This window comes from Delphinapterus leucas, chromosome 5, assembly GCF_059928025.1.
Source record: "Delphinapterus leucas isolate spDelLeu-1000000601 "Yukka" chromosome 5, BTC_Dleu_Yukka2, whole genome shotgun sequence".
In the NCBI taxonomy this organism is placed as follows: domain Eukaryota; kingdom Metazoa; phylum Chordata; class Mammalia; order Artiodactyla; family Monodontidae; genus Delphinapterus; species Delphinapterus leucas.
In genome coordinates this window covers 88,709,696-88,731,824 of record NC_143133.1, presented here as the reverse complement: position 1 = coordinate 88,731,824, position 22,129 = coordinate 88,709,696, and the positions used below count along the sequence as shown (strand labels likewise).

The 22,129-nt window shown below is 37.2% G+C and overlaps 1 protein-coding gene across 2 annotated transcripts in view; it reads left to right on the top strand.

Annotated features, from left to right (window-relative positions):
- Positions 1-17,051, top strand: part of RASSF6 (Ras association domain family member 6) — a 61,627-nt gene extending 44,576 nt beyond the window's left edge. For both annotated transcript variants that reach the window (XM_022599397.3, XM_022599396.3), the window contains 6 exons: positions 77-261; positions 3,441-3,542; positions 3,876-3,927; positions 14,134-14,252; positions 14,348-14,445; positions 14,543-17,051. In XM_022599397.3, coding sequence (XP_022455105.1) covers positions 77-261; positions 3,441-3,542; positions 3,876-3,927; positions 14,134-14,252; positions 14,348-14,445; positions 14,543-14,618 — 632 coding nt within the window. In that variant the 3' untranslated portion in view covers positions 14,619-17,051. The remainder of the gene's footprint in view (positions 1-76; positions 262-3,440; positions 3,543-3,875; positions 3,928-14,133; positions 14,253-14,347; positions 14,446-14,542) is intronic.
- The last annotated feature ends 5,078 nt before the right edge of the window (positions 17,052-22,129 follow it).

Sequence of the window (22,129 nt, the reverse complement as noted above, 5' to 3'; positions counted from 1 at the left end):
ATGTAATCAAATCCACCCACGATGCAAAGAGGTGAGCAGCTAAATTATATGGGCTTATAATCTTTATTCTCCCCAGATTATTTATCTTATCACAGTAGCACTCTGAAGCTTCATGCAGATGAAGAACCTGAATCCCCATTGCTCTATAGAACCATGAGTGAAGCAACCCTGGTGAGAAAAAGGATGAAGCCTCCGACGATGGACAGAAAGGACAGACAGAAGCATAGGGCCTCTATTAACGGACACTTTTATAACCATGAAGTGAGTTCCAGTTTCATTAATGTCATTTAAAAGAATGTTGTCTATTGTGCTAACAATATCACTCAATTCAATTTTTGTGTATGTGTGTGGTACGCGGGCCTCTCACTGTTGTGGCCTCTCCCATTGCGGAGCACAGGCTCCGGACGCGCAGGCTCAGCGGCCATGGCTCACGGGCCCAGCCACTCCGCGGCATGTGGGATCTTCCCGGACTGGGGCACGAACCCGTGTCCCCTGCAACGGCAGGCGGACCCTCAACCACTGCGCCACCAGGGAAGCCCTCAATTCAATTTATAATTAAAAATAATAATAATGCCTTTAGATATACTACTACTATTATTACTGGGTACTCTCTATGTGTTAAGCATTAAACTGTTTTGATGGATTATCTCATTAATCACTAAAACAATCCTATGAAGCAGATACCATTATGTTCCCTACTTTACGTATGAGTTAACTGAGGTTCACAGAGGTTACACAATCCATCACCGGTCACACTGCTTTTAAGTAGCAACTCTGAACCCGAACCCAGCTTCTGTCTGATGCCAGAACCCAAGTTCTTAACCAACATGATCAGTGAACCCTAAGTGGCAGGCCCTGTGATACACACTGGAAATATAAAGATGACTCAATTGATGCCTTTGCCAGCATGGAGCTCAGGGCTTGGGCAAAGAAACCAATACATCCACAAATGGTATTAAAATATGTAAGTGCTACAAAAGAGATTGGTTCAAAGTACATTCAAACATTAATATTTAAATAAAAGGAAAAAATCAGCTGTAGGCTTGTTTATTCTGATCAATTAAATTTTCCAGGTCTTATACATAAACTCATATACATAAACCCATATCACCCACAAGTGCAATTGTAGTTTATACTATTTGCATTTTGATTTTTTTCACTTAATATGTGTTAAATATATATGTGCCTTTCTATAGTATTTATAAGACATTTAACTTGGTCGAAGGTAGGAAATACATCATGTTTTTGTAGAACTCAAATTTTTCATGTCATATACTAGGGATCATTCATCCATTCATTCAATAAATACTTAAAAAGCACTCACTCTGTGTAAGGCACCACTCTAAGCCCTTTCGTACAAAATATTGACTCATTCATCATAGCTTTTTTCTTTAGGGCTTTCTACCTTTTTTCCTTCTTTTTCATCCCTTGGGAGAGTATCCATACGTTCCTTTGGAGACTGGTATGGAGAAATCTCCCTTGTGAATTCTCTGTTCAAATTAGACATTTTTCTGGCTCAAGAACTTCCTCCTGGCCAAAAAGTAACACTGACAGTCCCCCACAGATATGCAACTACCAATTGTCCTGGTTTCTTCTTCTCCTCAGAATTATGCTGTATGTCATCAGCACTTGTGAGGTGATTTCTGTTAAAGTAGGCTGTGAAAGCCACATTATTCCAAATGAGCAGCTTCCAGATGGGATATGCGGAGCTAAGAATGAAATGGGCACTAAAGTGGGCAGCACAGCATCATAGGTGAATGCTTGGGCATTGCAGCCTGATGACCTGATTGCAAATTCTTGCTGAGCAAATAAAAAAGTACTCAACCTCTTAGCCTTCATTCCTTCATCCTTCCTTCTTTACAAGGCTGTTGATGGGATTAAGTGGAATGAGGTGAGTTCAGTACTTAGCATAAGTATCTGCACGAAGGAAGAACTCCGTTTACAGTTAGCTTTATTGATATTGATTGAAAGAGATCAAGTGGAACTAAAGATATTTCACACAAATATCATTCACTGCAGTATAATAACTAGCAGAAAACAAAACCCTGAAACCCAAAGCACTCTATCAATGCGTATGCAATGATGGGCATCTAGGAATTTAAGTTGATATAGTCATAAGATATGTTTTTATATCATGAAACCTCTTGATAATGCATCCAGTATTAGAGGCTGAGACTGTGATGCAGTAGTCCCAAGGGAATGCATTCCAAGACTCCCAGTGGATACCTGAAACTAAGGATAGTACTGAATTCTATATATACTATGTTTTTTCCTATACATACATACCTATGATAAAGCTTAATGTATAAATTAGGCAAAATAAGATGTTAACAGCAATATCTAATAATAAGGTAGAATATTTATAAAAATATACTGTAAAAAATGTTATGTGAATGTGGTCTCTCTCTCCTTCCATCTCTCTCAAAATATCTTATTGCACTGTATTCACCTTTGTAAGGGTGTGAGATGATAAAATACCTGTGGTGTGATGAGATGAAGTGAGGTGAATAAGGAGGCATGGTGATGCAGCATTAGGCTACTCTTGACCTTCTGACAATATGTCAGAAGGGGGATCATCTGCTTCAGATGATCCTGGACCATCAAGCCATGATGACATCAATAGTTGGCTGTCAGGAGCAGACATTGTCAATGGTTGGGGATCTTGGACCAGATGGAGTAGGATGGTGCAAGATTTTATCATGCTACTCAGAATGGCACACAATTTAAAATGTATGAATTGTTTATTTCTGGAATTTTCCATTTAATTTTTTCTTCTCTCTCAGGATTCTATTTATTTTAAAATAGGAATAATGATCAAATAATGAGAAAAAATTTTATGGTTATATGTTTCTTATGTTTTTTTATGGTGCATTACTAATCCCCAAGAGAGATGTGTCAGACTTATCTGACCATAGAAATCTTTTACCAGGTATTATCTAAAAGGCAGACTCTTGATTAGAGCAATTTGCAGGAAATATTGTTCTAGATATTCAATTAGCAGCACTTTTACCTCAATCCTCAGTTGAGATATAGGCTGAACCATATGAAATTGCCAACACTGGACCATTTCTGACCAACCAAAAAGGAGTGATTTTATACAGCTCAAATTAAAACAATTTAGAACAATTATTCCCAACCAGAAGGGAATTTTGAAATCTTAAACTACACTGAAGAATCGTGTCACCATCTAGTGAAACTGTTTTGAACATTCTCAAATAATGTTTTACCTAACTTACTCTAGAAAAAATATAAAGCTGCTTAAAGGCATACATAGTACAGTATTCAACAACAACAAAGAAAGTAAAAATAAGAAAGCAAATTTTTAAACTGATGATCTTGGATTTTTTGTCCAAAGGAAGTCCAGGTTCAAAATGTTGACTCTCGTTAGTTTGTCACATTAAGTCCTTAAAATTATATCAATCTTTTTTTTTCTCTTCTAGACATCAATTTTCACTCCAGCCTTTGGATCAGAAACGAAGGTCAGAATAAACAGTAATATGAGAACTGAAGAAGTAATAAAGCAAATTCTCCAAAAATTTAAGGTAATCTTTATCAGTGAACTGAGCTATAAATATCTTGTATATAATTTAACTGTAGGCACATAAATGGATTTTTCTGAAATTAAATGTTCAGTTCCAAAGAATTCTTTCCTATGTATGGTTGGCCCTTGAACAAAACAGGTTTGAACTGCATGGGTCCATTTATAATACAAATGGACTGTGCCTGAGAAATTACATTATCCCCAGGGAGCAGAAAAGGTTTTATATCTGAAAGTGAAAAATGAAAGTGAAGAAACATATATAATTTGGGTCTGGTTGGCTTAGAAAACATTGACAACAAAGAATTCATGCCTGTTCTTTCTTTTCCATTGACAGATTGAAAATAGTGCCCAGGATTTTGCACTTTACATTATTTTTGCAACAGGAGGTAAGAAAGCTTGGTGGTTGTTCTAACATGACTCCAGTGTGTTATTGTTTTCTGCCCATAAGAAAGGCAGAAAAGCAGTTTACCTCCTTCTGTGGAAGAATGGGAGGGAGAGAGGGAAGGAAGAAGGAAGAGAGGGGGAGTGTTTAACATTATTTGTATTTCACAATTTCAGAGGAAGACACCCTAAGAATAAGGTATCCTAGAAGAGTTTATAATACAAAAGACTTTGCTTGTTGGCCAGTCATTAAATTATCTGAATGGCAATCAAAGAGCACTGGAGAATAGGTGGAAGGTTCCCAGGAATTGTTAGGCATTTAAGTTGACCTCTGTACTTCTTTCTTTTTCACTTTCTCTTATCATTCTAGCTCTTACATATCATTTCTTCCTCATCTTTCTTAGCACAGTGTCTGACACATTGTGGGAGTGTTCTCTCTTCCTCAGTAGAGAAAAATGTGCAGAACTTTGTGGTGGAGGTAAAAGTTTAGCAGCAGGACATTGGAAAGAGTCTATATGTGGGGTGCTAGGAGCAGGGAGTGAAAGATTAGAGAAACCCTAAAGCAATACTAAAATGAAATATTTGAAAGCCTTAAATTATAAAAGTAGCTCAGGTTATAATTTAAGTATCAGAATGTTTGAGCCAGAAATTGAATAGAATAAAATAATACATTTTGATCTGGAACAATTACAAGAAAATGAAAGCTGGATTTCCAAACACATACAAAATTAAAGTCCTTATAATCAAAAGCTTAAATATAAGAAATATATTAAATTTTTAAAAATTCTAAGTGTGTGTGTATGTATGTGTGTATTCATTCTAGTTGTTTTAGAAAAGAACTAAACGGTAGAAATATTGAACTGTATAAAAATGTATTGATAGAAGATAAAAACATTATGAAGAAGGGTCACAATGAAAGCAACTGTAGACACATAAAGTTTTAAAATTGATTCAACTATCAACTGCTATGGAAGAAAATCACAGAGATAGGCACCACTGAAGAGGACTTGGAGCAGAAGCAGAAGGCCTAGAAGCAGACCCTGTGGTGTCTTTCTACACTGCTGCCTCTGAAAAAAGCCCAGCAAATAGTTAAAGACCCAGAGTGAGGGCAGAGAGCAGAAGCAAGAAGAACTACAATCCTGCAGCCTGTGGAACAAAAACTACATTCACAGAAAGATAGACAAGATGAAAAGGCAGAGGGCTACGTACCAGATGAAGGAACAAGATAAAACCCCAGAAAAACAACTAAATGAAGTGGAGATAGGCAAACTTCCAGAAAAAGAATTCAGAATAATGATAGTGAAGATAATCCAGGACCTCAGAAAAAGAATGGAGGCAAAGATTGAGAAGGTGCAAGAAATGATTAACAAAGATCTAGAAGAATTAAAGAACAAACAAACAGAGATGAACAATACAATAACTGAAATGAAAACTACACTAGAAGGAATCAATAGCAGAATAACTGAGGCAGAAAAATGGATAAGTGACCTGGAAGACACAATGGTGGAATTCACTGCTGTGGAACAGAATAAAGAAAAAAGAATGAAAAGAAATGAAGACAGCTTAAGAGACCCCTGGGACAACATTAAACCCAACAACATTCGCATTATAGGGGTCCCAGAAGGAGAAGAGAGAGAGAAAGGACCCGAGAAAATACTTGAAGTGATTATAGTCAAAAACTTCCCTAACATGGGAAAGGAAATAGCCACCCAAGTCCAGGAAATGCAGAGAGTCCCATACAGGACAAACCCAAGGAGAAACACATTCAGACACAGTAATCAAATTGGCAAAAAGACAAACAAAAATTACTGAAAGCTGCAAGGGAAAAACAACAAATAACATGCAAGGGAACTCCCATAAGGTTAACAGCTGATTTCTCGGCAGAAACTCTACAAGCCAGAAGGGAGTGGTATGTTATACTTAAAGTGATGAAAGGGAAGAACCTACAACCAAGATTACTCTACCCAACAAGGATCTCATTCAGGTTTGATGAAGAAATCAAAAGCTTTACAGACAAGCAAAACCTAAGTGAATTCAGCACCACCAAACCAGCTCTACAACAAATGCTAAAGGAACGTCTCTAAGTGTGAAACACAAGAGAAGAAAAGAACCTACAAAAACAAACCCAAAACAATTAAGAAAACGGTAATAAGAACATACATATTGATAATTACCTTAAATGTGAAAGGATTAAATGCTCCAACCAAAAGACACAGGCTTGCTGAATGGATACAAAAACAAGACCCATATATATGCTGTCTACAAGAGACCCACTTCAGACCTAGGGAAACATACTGGCTGAAGTGAGGGGATGGAAAAAAATATTCCATGCAAACGGAAATCAAAAGAAAGCTGGAGTAGCAATACTCATATCAGATGAAATAGACTTTAAAATAAAGAATGTTGCAAGAGACAAGGAAGGACACTACATAATGATCAAGGGATCAATCCAAGAAGAAGATATAACAATTATAAATATATATGCACCCAACATAGGAGCACCTCAATACATAAGGCAACTGATAACAGCTCTAAAAGGGGAAATCGACAGTAACACAGTAATACTGGGGGACTTTAACACCTCACTTACACCAATGGACAGATCATCCAAACAGAAAATTAATAAGGAAACACAAGCTTTAAATGACACAATAGACCACATAGATTTAATTGATATTTATAGGACATTCCACCCAAAAACAGCAGATTACACTTTCTTTTCCAGTGTGCATGGAACATTCTCCAGGATACATTATATCTTGGGTCACAAATCAAGCCTCAGTAAATTTAAGAAAACTGAAATCATACCAAGCATCTTTTCTGACCACAATACTATGAAATTAGAAATCAATTACAGGAAAAAAAAACACAAACACATGGAGGGTAAACAATATGTTACTTAATAACCAAGAGATCACTAAAGAAATCAAACAGGAAATCAAAAAATACCTAGAGACAAATGACAATGAAAACACGACAATCCAAAACCTATGGGATGCAGCAAAAGCAGTTCTAAGAGGGAAGTTTATAGCTATACAAGCCTACCTCAAGAAACAAGAAAAATCTCAAATAAACAATCTAACGTTACACCTAAAGGAACTAGGGAAAGAAGAACAAACAAAACCCAAAGTTAGCAGAAGGAAAGAAATAAAGATCAGAGCAGAAATAAATGAAATAGAAACAAAGAAAACAGTAGCAAAGATCAATAAAACTAAAAGCTAGTTCTTTGAGAAGATAAACAAAATTGATAAACCATTAGCCAGACTCATCAAGAAAAAGAGGGAGAGGACTCAAATCAATAAAATTAGAAATGGAAACGGAGAAGTTACAACTGACACTGCAGAAATACAAAGCATCCTAAGAGACTACTACAAGCAACTCTATGCCAATAAAATGGACAACCTGGAAGAAATAGACAAATTCTTAGAAAGGTATAACCTTCCAAGACTGAACCAGGAAGAAATAGAAAATATGAACAGACCAATCACAAGTAATGAAATTGAAACTGTGATTAAAAATCTTCCAACAAACAAAAGTCCAGGACCAGATGGTTTCACAGGCGAATTCTATCAAACATTTAGAGAAGAGCTAACACTCATCCTTCTCAAACTCTTCCAAACAATTGCAGAAGAAGGAAAACTCCTAAACTCATTCTATGAGGCTACCATCACCCTGATACCAAAACCAGACAAAGATACGATAAGAAAAGAAAATTACAGACCAATATCACTGATGAATATAGATGCAAAAACCCTCAACAAAATACTAGCAAACAGAATCTAACAACACATTAAAAGGATCATACACCATGATCAAGTGGGATTTATCCCAGGGATGCAAGGATTCTTCAATATATGCAAATCAATCAATGTGATACACCATATTAACAAATTGAAGAATAAAAACCATATGATCATCTCAATAGATGCAGAAAAAGCTTTTGACAAAATTCAACACCTATTTATCAAAAAATCTCTCCAGAAAGTGGGCATAGAGGGAACCTACATCAGCATAATAAAGGCCATATATGACAAACCCACAGCAAACATCATTCTCAATGGTGGAAAACTGAAAGCATTTCCTCTAGGATCAGGAACAAGACAAGGATGCCCACTCTCACCACTGTTATGCAACATAGTTTTGGAAGTCCTAGCCACAGCAATCAGAGAAGAAAAAGAAATAAAAGGAATACAAATTGGAAAAGAAGAAGTAAAACTGTCACTGTTTGCAGATGACATGATACTATACATAGATAATCCTAAAGATGCCACCAGAAAACTACTAGAGCTAATCAATGAATTTGGTAAAGTAGCAGTATACAAAATTAATGCACAGAAATCTCTGGCATTCCAATACACTAATGATGAAAAATCTGAAAGAGAAATTAAGGAAACACTCCCATTTACCATTGCAACAAAAAGAATAAAATACCTAGGAATAAACTTACTTAGGGAGACAAAAGACCTCTTTGCAGGAAACTGTAATACACTGATGAAAGAAATTAAAGATGACACCAACAGATGGAGAGATATACCATGTTCTTGGATTGGAAGAATCAACATTGTGAAAATGACTATACTACCCAAGGCAATCTACAGATTCATTGCAATCCCTAACAAACTACCAATGGCATTTTTTACAGACCTAGAACAAAAGAATCTTAGAATTTGTATGGAGACACAAAAGACCCCAAATAGCCAAAGCAGTCTTGAGGGAAAAAACTGGAGCTGGAGGAATCAGACTCCCTGACTTCAGACTATACTACAAAGCTACAGTAATCAAGACAATATGGTACTGGCACAAAAACAGAAATATAGATCAATGGAACAGGATAGAAAGCCCAGAGATAAACCCACACACCTATGGTCAACTAATCTATGACAAAGGTGGCAAGAAATCAATGGAGAAAAGACAGCCTCTTCAATAAGTGGTGCTGGGAAAGCTGGACAGCTACATGTAAAAGAATGAAATTAGAGCACTCCTTAACACCATACACAAAAATAAACCCAAAATGCATTAAAGACCTAAATGTAAGACCAGGCACTATAAAACGCTTTGAGGAAGATATAGGCAGAACACTCTTTGACATAAATCACACCAAGATTTTGTTTTTTGTTTTTTTTTTTCGGTACGTGTGCCTCTCACTGTTCTGGCTTCTGCCGTTGTGGAGCACAGGCTCCGGACGCGCAGGCTCAGTGGCCATGTCTCACAGGCCCAGCCGCTCTGCAGCATGTGGGATCTTCCCGGACCGGGGCACGAACCCGTGTTCCCTGCATCGGCAGGTGGACTCTCAACCACTGCGCCACCAGGGAAGCCCCCAACATATTTTTTGATCCACCTCCTAGAGTAATGGAAATAAGAACAAAAATAAACAAGTTGGGACCTAATGAAACTTCAAAGGTTTTGCACAGCAAAGGAAACCATAAACAAGATGAAAAGACAACAATCAGAATGGGAGAAAATATTTGCAAATGAATCATTGGACAAAGGATTAATCTGCAAAATATATAAACAGCTCATAGTAAAAAAACAAACAACCCAATCCAAAACTGGGCAGAAGACCTAAATAGACATTTCTCCATAGAAAACATACAGGTGGCCAAGAAGCACATGAAATGCTGCTCAACATCACCAATTATTAGAGAAATGCAAATCAAAACTACAATGAGGTATCACCTCACACCAGTTAGAATGGGTATCATCAGAAAATCTACAAACAACAAATGCTGGAGAGGGTGTGGAGAAAAGGGAACATTCTTGCACTGTTGGTGGGAATGTAAATTGATACAGCCACCATGGAGAACAGTATGGAGGTTCCTTAAAGAACTAAGAATAGAATTACCATATGACCCAGCAATCCCACTACTGGGCATATACCCAGAGAAAACCATAATTCAAAAAGACACATGCGGGGCTTCCCTGGTGGTGCAGTGGTTGAGAGTCCGCCTGCCGATGCAGGGGACAGGGGTTCGTGCCCCGGTCCGGGAAGATCCCACATGCCGCGGAGCGGCTGGGCCCGTGAGCCATGGCTGCTGAGCCTGCGCATCTGGATTCTGTGAACCACAATGGGAGAGGCCACAGCAGTGAGAGGCCTGCGTACCAAAAAAAAAAGAAAAAGACACATGCACCCCAATGTCCATTGCAGCACTATTTACAATAGCCACCTAAGCAACCTAAATGCCCATCGACAGACGAATGGATAAAGAAGATGTGGTACATATATACAATGGAATATTACTCAGCCATAAAAAGGAACAAAACTGGGTCGTTTGTAGAGATGTGGATGCATCTAGAGACTGTCATACAGAGTGAAGTAAGTCAGAAAGAGAAAAACAAATATCATATATTAACACATATATGTGGAACCTAGGAAATGGTACAGATGAACGGGTTTGCAGGGCAGAAATTGAGACACAGATGTAGAGAACAAATGTATGGACACCAAGGGGGGAAAGCAGCTGGGGGGGTGGTGTGTGTGATGAATTGGGAGATTGGGATTGACACGTATAAACTGATGTGGATAAAATGGACGACTAATAAGAAAATAAATATTTTTTTAAAAAAGAAAAAAAGATACAAACATTATGAAGAATATCAGAAAAAGATTAATACATACAACATCAAAAAGTTCTTGCAGGGCTTCCCTGGTGGCACAGTGGTTGAGAGTCCGCCTGCCGATGCAGGGGACACAGGTTCGTGCCCCGGTCTGAGAAGATCCCACATGCCGCGGAGCGGCTGGGCCTGTGAGCCATGGCCGCTGAGCCTGCGCATCCGGAGCCTGTGCTCCACAACAGGAGAGGCCACAACAGTGAGAGGCCAGTGTACGGTATAAAAAAATAATTAAAAAAAAAAAAGTTGTTGCAAAATGATAGTGAAAAGGCAATCCAATAAAAATAAAGTATGATAAAGCAATTCAAAAATTAACAAAGTAACCAGTAAATATTTTTAGGAAAGTCTTAAACTCAAGGAAATACAAGTATTAAAAGAAATGCAGAAGTTAAGGAAATGTAAATTCAACCCTAAAATTCAATGTAATATTATCACCTATGTCTGGTGTGGATAAGGGTAAAAGCGTATGTTCTTGCAATTCTGGTGAAGATCTGTCTGTCTACTTTCTTAAAATTCATTCTAGCAACATTTGTTAAAATCCACAGTATACATATTCTTTAGCCCAGCAATTCCACTGGTGAGAATGTGTTTCACAAAAATAAAAGGACTACTGCCTACAGATTTATGTGGAAGGCTATTTATAATGACAAAAAGCTAAAGGCAAAGTTACCCATCATAGAGGAATGATTTAATAAGTGATTATTAGGCAACCATTAAATGAAATGAGTTATATCTATACCAGTTGAATGGAAGGAATTCTATAATATACATTTAATTAAAAATGCAAGATGCCTATAAATGTATATAGTATGATCCCATTTTTAAAAAAGAATTATAAATCCCTATTTATATATGTGGTTTATATGATCATATGATCAGGGAGAAAGGTATGGAAAGATAAATACCAAGCCAATAACATTGATTACTTGGTTAGGGTGTTGGGGAGATACAGAAAAGACAATGGGAAGGAGAAAAAGCACAAAAGGAAAAAACAAATTATGATTTTTTAAAATATGTGTACGATAAAAATAGCAAGTGTGATACGACCACCTTTATGTATTGCTTGTGTGTGTGCATAAAGAGATATGTGAAGGGATGGCCACAAAAAGTGAAAAGCTGTTTATCCTAGAGTTCTGGGATTCCAGGTGATTTTTACTTTCTGCCTTATTCTTTTCCTCATAATTACAGTAGTATGTATGTTGTTGAGGAATAATTGAGAATAACTGACAAATATAATTGTATATATTTAAAGTGTACGATGTGATGATTGGACATACATGTACACTGTGCAGCGATTACCAAGATCAAGATAATCAGCACATCCATCAGTTTACATAGTTAACTCTTTTTTTTCTTGGGCTAAGAATGCTTAAGATCTACTCTCAGCAACTTTCAAGTGTACATTAGATCCTCAGAAATTATTCTTCTAATAACTGAAAATTTGTACTCTTTGACCTATATAACCTCCTTTCCCCTCCCCAATACGTATGTTATTTTTAAAATCGGGGGGAAATGCTTATTTTTACTGTAAAATGTAGTTATTTCAATTTTACCTGTGAAAATTATGTTTTCTTTTAAATTGTGTCAAAATTTCTTATACATGAAATCCAGAAGTGAAGATAATCATAACTAGGACATTTTTAGGCACCAGGAATAGAGAAAAGAATGAAGCGTATAGCACCTGTTTGGGTAGTAATGTGGAAAACAGATAGCTGTGTTTTTTAATACCTTTTATCTACTAAGCGCACGATCTATAACAGTGTTTCTCGAATTGTAGCACCCTTCAGAATCACCTGGAGAGTTCATTTAAAACACAAATTCTCAAGCCCCTCCAGATCTGAGGACAGTCTGGGAATGCATATTTCTAATAATTATCCCAGGTGACCATGAAGCAAGGAACACTGCCCTGTGATATCAAGAATGAAGCAAATCGAGGATGCAAAACCAAGTTAATACAAGATGTAAAGGTCAGAAGAGGATTCTGGTGGGTTAATGACAGGAGCTAAATTATCGGGTTCCCCATTGCTTCAGAAAAGGTAGAGGAATTAAAGCAACGAACACTGACTCTGTGGACATAGGAATGAATGGATGTCACTTTAATTGTGGGGAAGCTGGACTTCTATGTTCTAGATATTCTCTTGCCCTTTTTCCTGGGGTAGGTCCAGTCCAGGGGATGAGAACAGTTCTGACACTTGGAACTTTTAAAAGCCCAAGGAAATACATGATGCTGTAGAAAGGACTAACTGGTCCACCTTTTTCCCTTCAGTCTACTTCAACAGAGCAGACAGATTATTCTTTAACCATGGAAGTCAGACCATGTCACACCTCTTCTTAGATCCTCCAATGGTCTCTCTTCTGACAGTAAAGTCACAGTCTTTGTGCTGGTCCCATTACCTCTTCTCTTCATCATTTAACAACCCTCCCCTCATCTCCGTGCCAGCCACCCTGTTCCCTTGATGCTCTTTGACGGCATTAGGCATGCACTGACCTCAGAGGTGCTCTATTTATTTACTTACCCTTTCGGCACACACTTCCCCTAAATAGCTTCATGGTTCCTCTCTCATCTCCTTCAGGTCTTTGTTCAAATGTTACATCTTCAGTGAGGCCTTCCTCCACCACCCTACAATAACTGCAAACTTCTCCCCTGCACACATGTATTTACACATGTGCATGCTTTCTGCCCCCTCCCTTGCTTTATTTTTTCCCCTTAATACTTCTCACTATATGTGACATGTCTTATTGATGTATCTTCCTTATCATCTTCTTCTCCACTAGAGTGTAAGGTTCATGAGGGAAGTGATTTTTGTCTGCTTTTTCCGTAGTGTACCCAGTACAGAGAACAAGGCCTGGTACATAGTTGTAACTCAAAAAATATTTGAGGAAGGAAGGAGGAAAGAAAATGAATGTAAAGGCACTGTGTCCTAAAATGAAATCACAGATGTGAAACTACTTCAGCAGAAAGCTAGAAGTATTTTGTGGTGGGAGTATTTGTGACTTTTGGAAATTTGAAGTTCTGGGACTATACCAAATAGGAAGTTATTTTTTTTCTCATCTCATTATTATGGTTGAATGGATGAAGTCCATAGTTTAATGAAATAATACAAAATATCCCTGATGCGAATAACAATTCTGAATATATTTTTAAGAAAAGCCAAGGATTGGATGTGGAGTGAGAGAGAAATGAAGAACTGAAGATAATTACAAAGTTTTGGATCTGAACTACTAGAAAGATAGAATTACATTAATGGAACTAGGAAAGATCAATAAATATTTGTTGAATGAATGAAAAATTGTAAAAAAAAATTTTTAGGAGTGTTGCATGATACAAGGCATAAATGGGACTGAAGATTTGTCTGAACATCCAAACCAAAGGCAAAGTTGGCATTCTGAGATAGAAAGTCAAACCCCGAAGGATAGCAAGAGAAAGAAGTCCATTTTTAGTTCATTTAAAGGTTTTAATTTCAATTTACTTTTTTGAGTGAGTTCCTCCTGTTGTATGCTCTTTTTAGGTCTTTCAAAGTGAGCTGAAGAAGCAAAATGAATGGACAAATTATGTTTCTTTTTTTCCTCTGACTGTAGTTGATTCTTATTTTCATTTGCAGAGCAGAGACGGCTAAAGAAAACAGACATTCCGCTACTGCATAGACTCCTACAGGGACCATCCAAAAAGAATGCTCGCATTTTCCTCATGGATAAAGATGCAGAAGAAATTAACAGTGATGTATGGATGCCATTGCCCTGAATATGTCTTTACCCTCTCGTCACTCAGCATCTCTCACACAAATGCTCTGCTTTTGTTGTTTGTTTTTCTTTCAGGTGGCTCAGTATATTAACTTTCATTTTTCTCTCCTGGAATCCATCCTTCAAAGATTAAATGAAGAAGAGAAAAGAGAGATTCAAAGAACAATAACAAAGTAAGTTAAGAGCTTGCACACTGGGTGCTTCGTTCTTTAAAAGGTTCAAGGCACAAAATGTGTCCAGTTGTTAATACTCTTTTTCTCCTTATTTCAGATTCAGTACAGAAAAGGCTATCATACTGAAATGTCTTCGAAGTAAACAGGTAATAAAAACAGAGACAACAGTTTAGCAATACAGGTCACTATTGCTAAAACACTTCAACAAACTTAGAAGTGTGTTACAACTATTTGAGTGCATAAATTCTATACTTGCATTTATACAAATATATGTGAACTTGAATCTGTAGGAAATTGAATGTGGTAAAAGCTTGTCTCTCTTTAAACTGAAGAGATTAAGTAGGGTTCACAGTTGGACTGAAGGAACTTGAATTTAGTTTCAGTAACTGGAATAAGCTTGGATACTATGTATTTCAAATAGGTTTTATAGTAAAACGCTCAATGAACTTGAATTTAAATGGCATCTTCAGACGCCATGCAGCTTAAACTTATTTTAGCTTCAACTGTCAAGAGAACTCTCATCAACTGACTCTCAGAAATGATTCAGAAGTAAAACCTGCCAGCTCTTAAAATAAAAAATCAGCACATTACTACCCCACCAAGGAATCTGATGGTGGTGGTGTTTCACAGCTTCTTAAACTCTAGCCTTTTCATAAAAGCTAGGACTATCTTTCTATGGATACGTGGCTTTGGGCTATCTATAACATCAGAGCTATCTGTCCTTTGGGATGGAAAAGATTATGGACTCTGTTAAGAAATCCAAATTGTAATTTTCTCAACCTGAGCCCTTCTTTTATTTTCCCCCCTCTGTTCTACAGATGACTTTCAAAAGTGTTCTTAAGCTTTTCTTTTGTCAATTGAACTAGTTTTCTTTATTTTTCCAAACAAACATATCACAGAGATTTAGTGTATTTTGTTGGCTAGGCTAAGGCTTGACCCATGATAACAATTTGTTGCTGAATAAATATAGAAGATAATGCAAAGCTGTGGTAGTCGAAGTTGGGCAGGAAATCTGGAGCTCTGCCCTTTTTCTCCAGGACAACTCATTCTACAAAACAACACTCAGGGTCCATCAAGTACACTTAACCAATCTGAAAAAGCACTGAGAATGCCACAAGTATTATCTATGATTTTATTTATGAACTCTATATTAAAAGGGAGTTTTATGCAGCTCTTTTCCATTCCACTACTACTTCTATTTGCATTCCTCATAAGCATTGGATTAAACTGATTATATTACACACACTATGGGATAAGGTTGAATGTAATAAACCCAGTTGGAAGATCAATTATCAAAATATGAAACATGTTTAAGACAAAGGTATTACTTCTCAGTGCAACCAAATCCTAAACCAGACAAAAGTAAAAGTGTGCTGTGAGCTTTTCAGTCCTAGGAAATCTCCTTTACTGAATAAGACATGGGCTTGCATCTTCATCCTATTATCTATCAGTTATTAAGAAAATCTCACCTCACAAAAATAACGCGAATGTAATGGTTAAAATTCAGTATACTTATTTAAAGTAGTGTCAAGTATCTGCCATAAACATGACAAAAGATTCATCTTTAATACATTGAAAGTCTACAAAATGCATTAAAAAATACCATGCCTGTGGAGGGAGGGAGACGCAAGAGGGAAGAGATATGGGAACATATGTATATGTATAACTGATTCACTTTGTTATAAAGCAGAAACTAACACACCATTGTAAAGTAATTATACCCCAATAAAGATGTTAAAAAAAAATTCTTTTTAAAATACCATGCCCGGATAGAATAAATAAGACATATGGCTTGAAAAGTAAAATTGCAGAAGAGGAAATGCAAATGGCTAATAAGTATGTGAAAAAAGTTGTATCTTAATAGTGATCAGTTGTATTAGTCTGTGTCTAATCAGGAGACAGAAACCACACAGTCATTTAAACAGGGGAAATTTAATATAAAGAACTTAGCTGTGATGATAGAGTAACTATAAAAATGTGAAGAGAACTCCAAAGGGTACCCTAAGGCTGAGGAAGAATACCCCACAAAGGAAAAGCTTGGAGAGAGGAGCTGAGAATTCATTGGAGAAGGTGTGGTTGCAGCCCAGTGGATAGGGGAGACATCCTCTGGTTGCCCAGGACACAGCAGGGCCACAGTCATAGGCCAATCAGGAACAACTCTCTGGAGTGTGGATCAGGTGGACAGGTGAGCAAGAGGGACTTGGGGCTTCTCTGCAGGCACAAAGCCAGATCACAGAGTGTCGGTGTCTGGAGGTCTGCAGGAAACAAAGTCTGGGGACACAGGTAAGCTGAGGCTGAAGGGTAGGCATACAAAAAAGTCAGGGGTGCTGCTGCCAGTGCTGCTAGGACTGGGGGGGCTGCAGGGGCCATCTCTGCAGGAACCTAGTACAACTCTGTGTATGCCTTGGACTGTGGCATCTTTGAGGCTGCATGGGACAAAGGTGGGGCAAGTGGCTTACCAGATGATCAGCCCCACAAGGCACTCTCTGGGAGCATGCACCAAGTTGAGAAGGTATGGAGAGTAATGATCTGAACTAGGACACAGGCCTCTACTGGGCCTCCAGGCCGTGCCACCACAAACCAAATCAAAAGCTACAAAAGGGGTTGGAGGAACACAACATAAAGAAAGCTACACCCTACAGGCCACTAGCACTGAAGAAACCACTCTGGGTAGAGCAGTGAAGGAAGAAAGTCAGCTTCCCAGAATCCGGAAAGACCAACTTCCTCCTACAGTGTTTCTCCAGTGCCCCCTACTGACAAAGCATGACATCATGTAAGCTGCAAAGGAAGCATATAGAAAGGCTCCCATGTACATTTTCACAGACAACAACAAAGAGTGAATTTGGAGCAGAGACGCAATAAAATAACTGGCATGTCAACAAAATGCAAAGCAAAGGAAAGTGAAATTCATCTATTAAAGAAGATTAAGAAATGATAATATTAAATACTCAACAAATTACAATGAGATGGGCACTTAAACTACTACTGGTAGAATTACAAATGAATATAACTTTCCTTGAAAGCAATTTAGTAATAAGTTCATCCTATAATTCTACTTGTAGGATCTTATATGAAAATAATCATATATACAAAGACACTATGTAAAGGTGATTATTATTTATTGTGATAAAAGGAAGTAAATAGCCTAATGTTCAAAAATAGGAAAAAACGATTAAGGAAGGAAAGAAACATTTACCTATAGATTGTTATGCAGCTCTTAAATTGTTTTCTAATAAATTTTAATTATAAGAGTAAATTCTCCTTATGTATCTGGATAAGAATATAGATACAATATCCAAAAGTTTATTATCCATAAGATATATAGATGTATGTTTATATATGTATGTATATTATTTGTACATAAACACTACAAACCAAAAACATGTTAAATGTGGTTATGTCTGGTTTGTAGAATTATGTATGGGTGATTCATGTTTTTCATATTTTTCTACACTTGTTAAATAATCTGTAATGAACATATATTGCTTTTTCTATTTAGGAAATAGAAAATTTATGATTAAAAAGTTGCCAACAAAAGAGTAGCAAGTACACGCAAGCACAGAGTTCTACTAGATGCAAAAAAAATTCAAATAAATTATGCAAGTGAGATGTTAACATCACTACTGTGGTAGTTTTAAAATATATGTATGAAGTCTTTGATACTCCTCCTCTCAAGATATGGAGCCTAATCTTCCTCACCTTGCCAATGGGCTGGACTTAGTAACTCACTTCTAAGGAACAGAGGAAAGCAGAAGTGCCAGGGTGTGGCTTTGGAGACTAGGTCATAAAAGTCACTGTGGTGTCCTCCTTGCTTGTTCTCTTGGATTGCTGGCTCTGGGGGGAGCCAACTGCCACATCCAGAGTAGCCCTAGGGAAAGGCCTATATAACAGGAACTGAGACCTTCTTCCAAAAGCCCAAAAGCCAACAAGGAACTGAGGCACCCTGTCCACAGCCCACAGCCGTGGGAGTGCGCCATCGGCCAGCCCCAGTTAAGCCTTCAACGACTGCAGCCCTGGCAAAGAGCTTGACTACAACCTCATGAGAGACCTGAGCCAAAAATCCCAGCTAAACCACTCCTGGATTCCTGATCCTCAGAAAATGTGTGAGGTACGAAATGTTTGTTGTAGTATGCTGCTATGTTTTAGGATAATTTGTTACATCACAATAGATAACATATAATTTCTGAGACAAAAATCTGTTCACTTCAGAGTCATCTTTACATAGTACAAGAATATAAACTTTTGTCACAAAACCATTCATCCTTGTTTTAGGTGGTCCAAATATTTCACTACCAGTTACATATTAGTTCAAATTCAGTTCTAGATAATGTTATACTTATTAATGGTAGAGGACCTGTCACATTCATCTTTGTATACTTTGTTGTACTTAATATGGTGTCCTGTGTATTGGATGTGCTCAATAAAAATCAATTGAATAAAGGACTGAATGAATTAATGAATGAATAAAAGAATGAGTGAATAAATTGTCTAAAATATTTTTTTAAATCCCCTGTATATATGCCTCCTTTTTCACAAATCTGATCTAGTAGCTAAAAACATATCGAAACTTTTCTATATAGTTTTCCCTAATATCGTGGTGTATTTTATCATCTCTTGGCAGTATGAAATATACAGCTAGGCAGTGTTACTATGGAATTTTGTTTAGGGTTGTTCAGCTTGGCTTAAGAACTGAAGAAATCCATTTGCAAGGCAGTTGATGAGGTGGAAAAGATGGCAGATGTATCTATTATATTGAGATAACTACATGTGAAAGGAAAGGAATAGGATGCAATTCAAGAGGGCAAAACCCTCAACAGCATCCATTTTTCTTCTAAGTAACAGCTAAACTATTAGACTGAGACATTTGAAATTGTCCATATTTGGCCTACAAAAGCAGCAATTTTATATTGTTGAAACTAACCACACTTAGCATTTGCCTTACATAGATCAACTCATTTAACATCCATTACACTCCTGTGAGGAAATTAATCTTTCAACCTGATTTTAAAGATGAGGAAAGTAAGCCATGGAGAGGTTGGGAGATTTGCTAAGCTCTTTAGTAGAAGACTGAGGTAGGATTTGAACTTATGGCTCCAGGACCCACACTCTTAACCACTGGAATATATGGCCTCACCCTAATTACACACCCTCAAGTGGCATCTCTCTGTCTTCATTTGTGATATAGAAATAATGGTACCTACTTCATTATACGGTTGTAGGAGTTATAGGAATAATATATTTAAAGGCTGACACTTTGCACATAAGAAGTGTGTGATAAATATTAGCTATTGTTATAACTAAACTATAATATGTCCTCACCCAACACTGTAGCCTAGGCTTTCACTAAGTCTTACTGCCCACAACTACTTTATTCTTGTCTCAAAACCCACCCATCTGAATCACTCACCATTCGCACTCACACTCTCCACATCTATCTGGTAAAACATGTGCCTATTTTCTAGTCGTTGGCCAGGGTCACTCCTTCCATGAACTTTCCTGGTCTCTGTGGCTATGTGTGATCTCAAACTCCTGGGTTCCACATTAGTTAGCTCTGCTCTTGTGACACTGGAAACGTGAAATCTGCCCATTAATATAATTCCTTATGTGTTTATATCTTGTTTAAATTCATTAGTGATCTGGCCATATCATATTCATATTATTCCCTGCAACACCTAGCACAGTGTATTGAATACGATACTTAAATGTTTATTGGATTTAATTTGCTAGTATATATGAACATGCTGAAATTACTGGAATAAGGAAAAACTGAAATCAAGAGCACTATAATGAGAATTAAACATTTTCTCTAACCAAAATCATTTAGTTAGTAAGCACTAAAATATCACTGCTTATTTTTACTTCATTACACACGCAAAACTAAGTCGAAATTATAAGTTCTTTATGTCTTTTATGCCGGGATTTCCAGGGAAAAGACTACTATTACAAATCAACACTGAAAGCTCAAGTGAACATAAATATGTTAGGACCACTTGGTGACAATGTCAACATCACATATCTCGGGTAAAGATGAAAGGGAATACAGTCATGTAAGTACCTTTATTGTAAAACACATTTCATTCAGTTCATCAATAATCATTTTCAGTAGTGGTACAGATAGAAACCACAAATGGGACTTGGGTTCTTTTTCACTCCAGAAACCCAGCAGCCACGTCCCAGTTCAATGTGGCAGCTCATTACATCCACCTGAGGTTTTGAAAGGCCCCTTGGTTTCATATTTCTGCTGCTGCTTCTGAGAAGTAGAAAGCTTATGGGGAGAGAGAAGGGATGGAAGCGGGTTGTAGGAGAGTTACAATAAGTAGATTTCTCTGCTGAGTAGGACAGGAGAGATTTAGTGTAGACTAGTTAATGTTCCTGAGTAACATTGCTAGTAGCTGAAAAACGATGTTGATTCTTCTTTTGAATATTAGACATGCATTTCATTATTCATGAAAAACAAAAAGCAGTTCTCAGCAAAGATTGTACATTGACATATGCTGGAATCATTTAGCCTCCCAAAAGAGACTGGCACTTTTTGATCAGTTTGGACCCCTAAAAAAAAGGAAATAAGCACATCTGTGAGAAAGAGAAAACAGCTAAGCAGCTCTGATCCCCAAACAGAAAATCTTTAAGACTTCCCTTTTGCATGCCTGAGATGGGTTTTAATAAGCCTGCCTCTCAAGGTCTCAGAATTTCTCACAGGCCTAGTCCCTTAGCTTAAGGACCTAATTAACTGCAATGCCCCATCCACTTTCAGGACCCCAGATTTAGAATAAATAAAAATTTGCTTCCTCCTCACAAAAATATGGCACTCTTTTGCAGGGTAAGAATGAACAATCAATGTCAGCTTCTCACTGCATTTTAAAACAGCTCTAGGGTAATCCCATGCTAAATCACTGCATATTCAGGTATAGAAATTCAAGAGGAACAAAACCACTAAAATTGATCAGATTATCTCTACTCCCTTCATATGTACTGGTGTAGACATTGATATTAAGTCCGATAGTTTTCCCCAATTTGTACCTGTATAGTCCTTATTCAAATAAAAATCATTTGTGGAAGCCCAAGTAGATAAAAGTGAAATCTTTAGCTTAGTGGAAATGGGACCCCCTAGAACTCCACTGCTAAGGTATGAACACACACACATCTGAGGGGTAGATGACTCACACTCCTAAGAGCCTCCAGGATCCTGTAGAAAATGGTTAGAAGTCTAGTAATTTAGTTCTTCCCACTTTCAAACAGTACCACACCTAAATTGTCTAGAAAGATTGAAATCTATTTAGGCTTGTTTTTAAAAATACCTCTGGAATTTACGTATCCTTACTTCCATGGTGACCCATGACTATTTTTGTTTTGTTTTGTTTGAATGTTAATTTATTTCCTTTTTTAATTCATGTTTTAAAATTGAATAGTTAATTTACAATGTTGTATTAGATTCAGGTGTACAGCAAAGTGATTCAAGCATATACATCTATTCTTTTTCAGATTCTTTTCCACTATAGGTTATTACAAGGCATTGACTATAGTTCCCTGTGCTACATGGTAGATCCTCGCTGTTTATCTACTTTATACAGAGTAGTGTGTATATGTTAATCTCAAACTCCTGATTTATCGCCCCCCACCCCCTGCCATCCCCTCTGGTAACCATTAAGTTTGTTTTCTATGTCTGTAAGTCTATTTCTGTTTT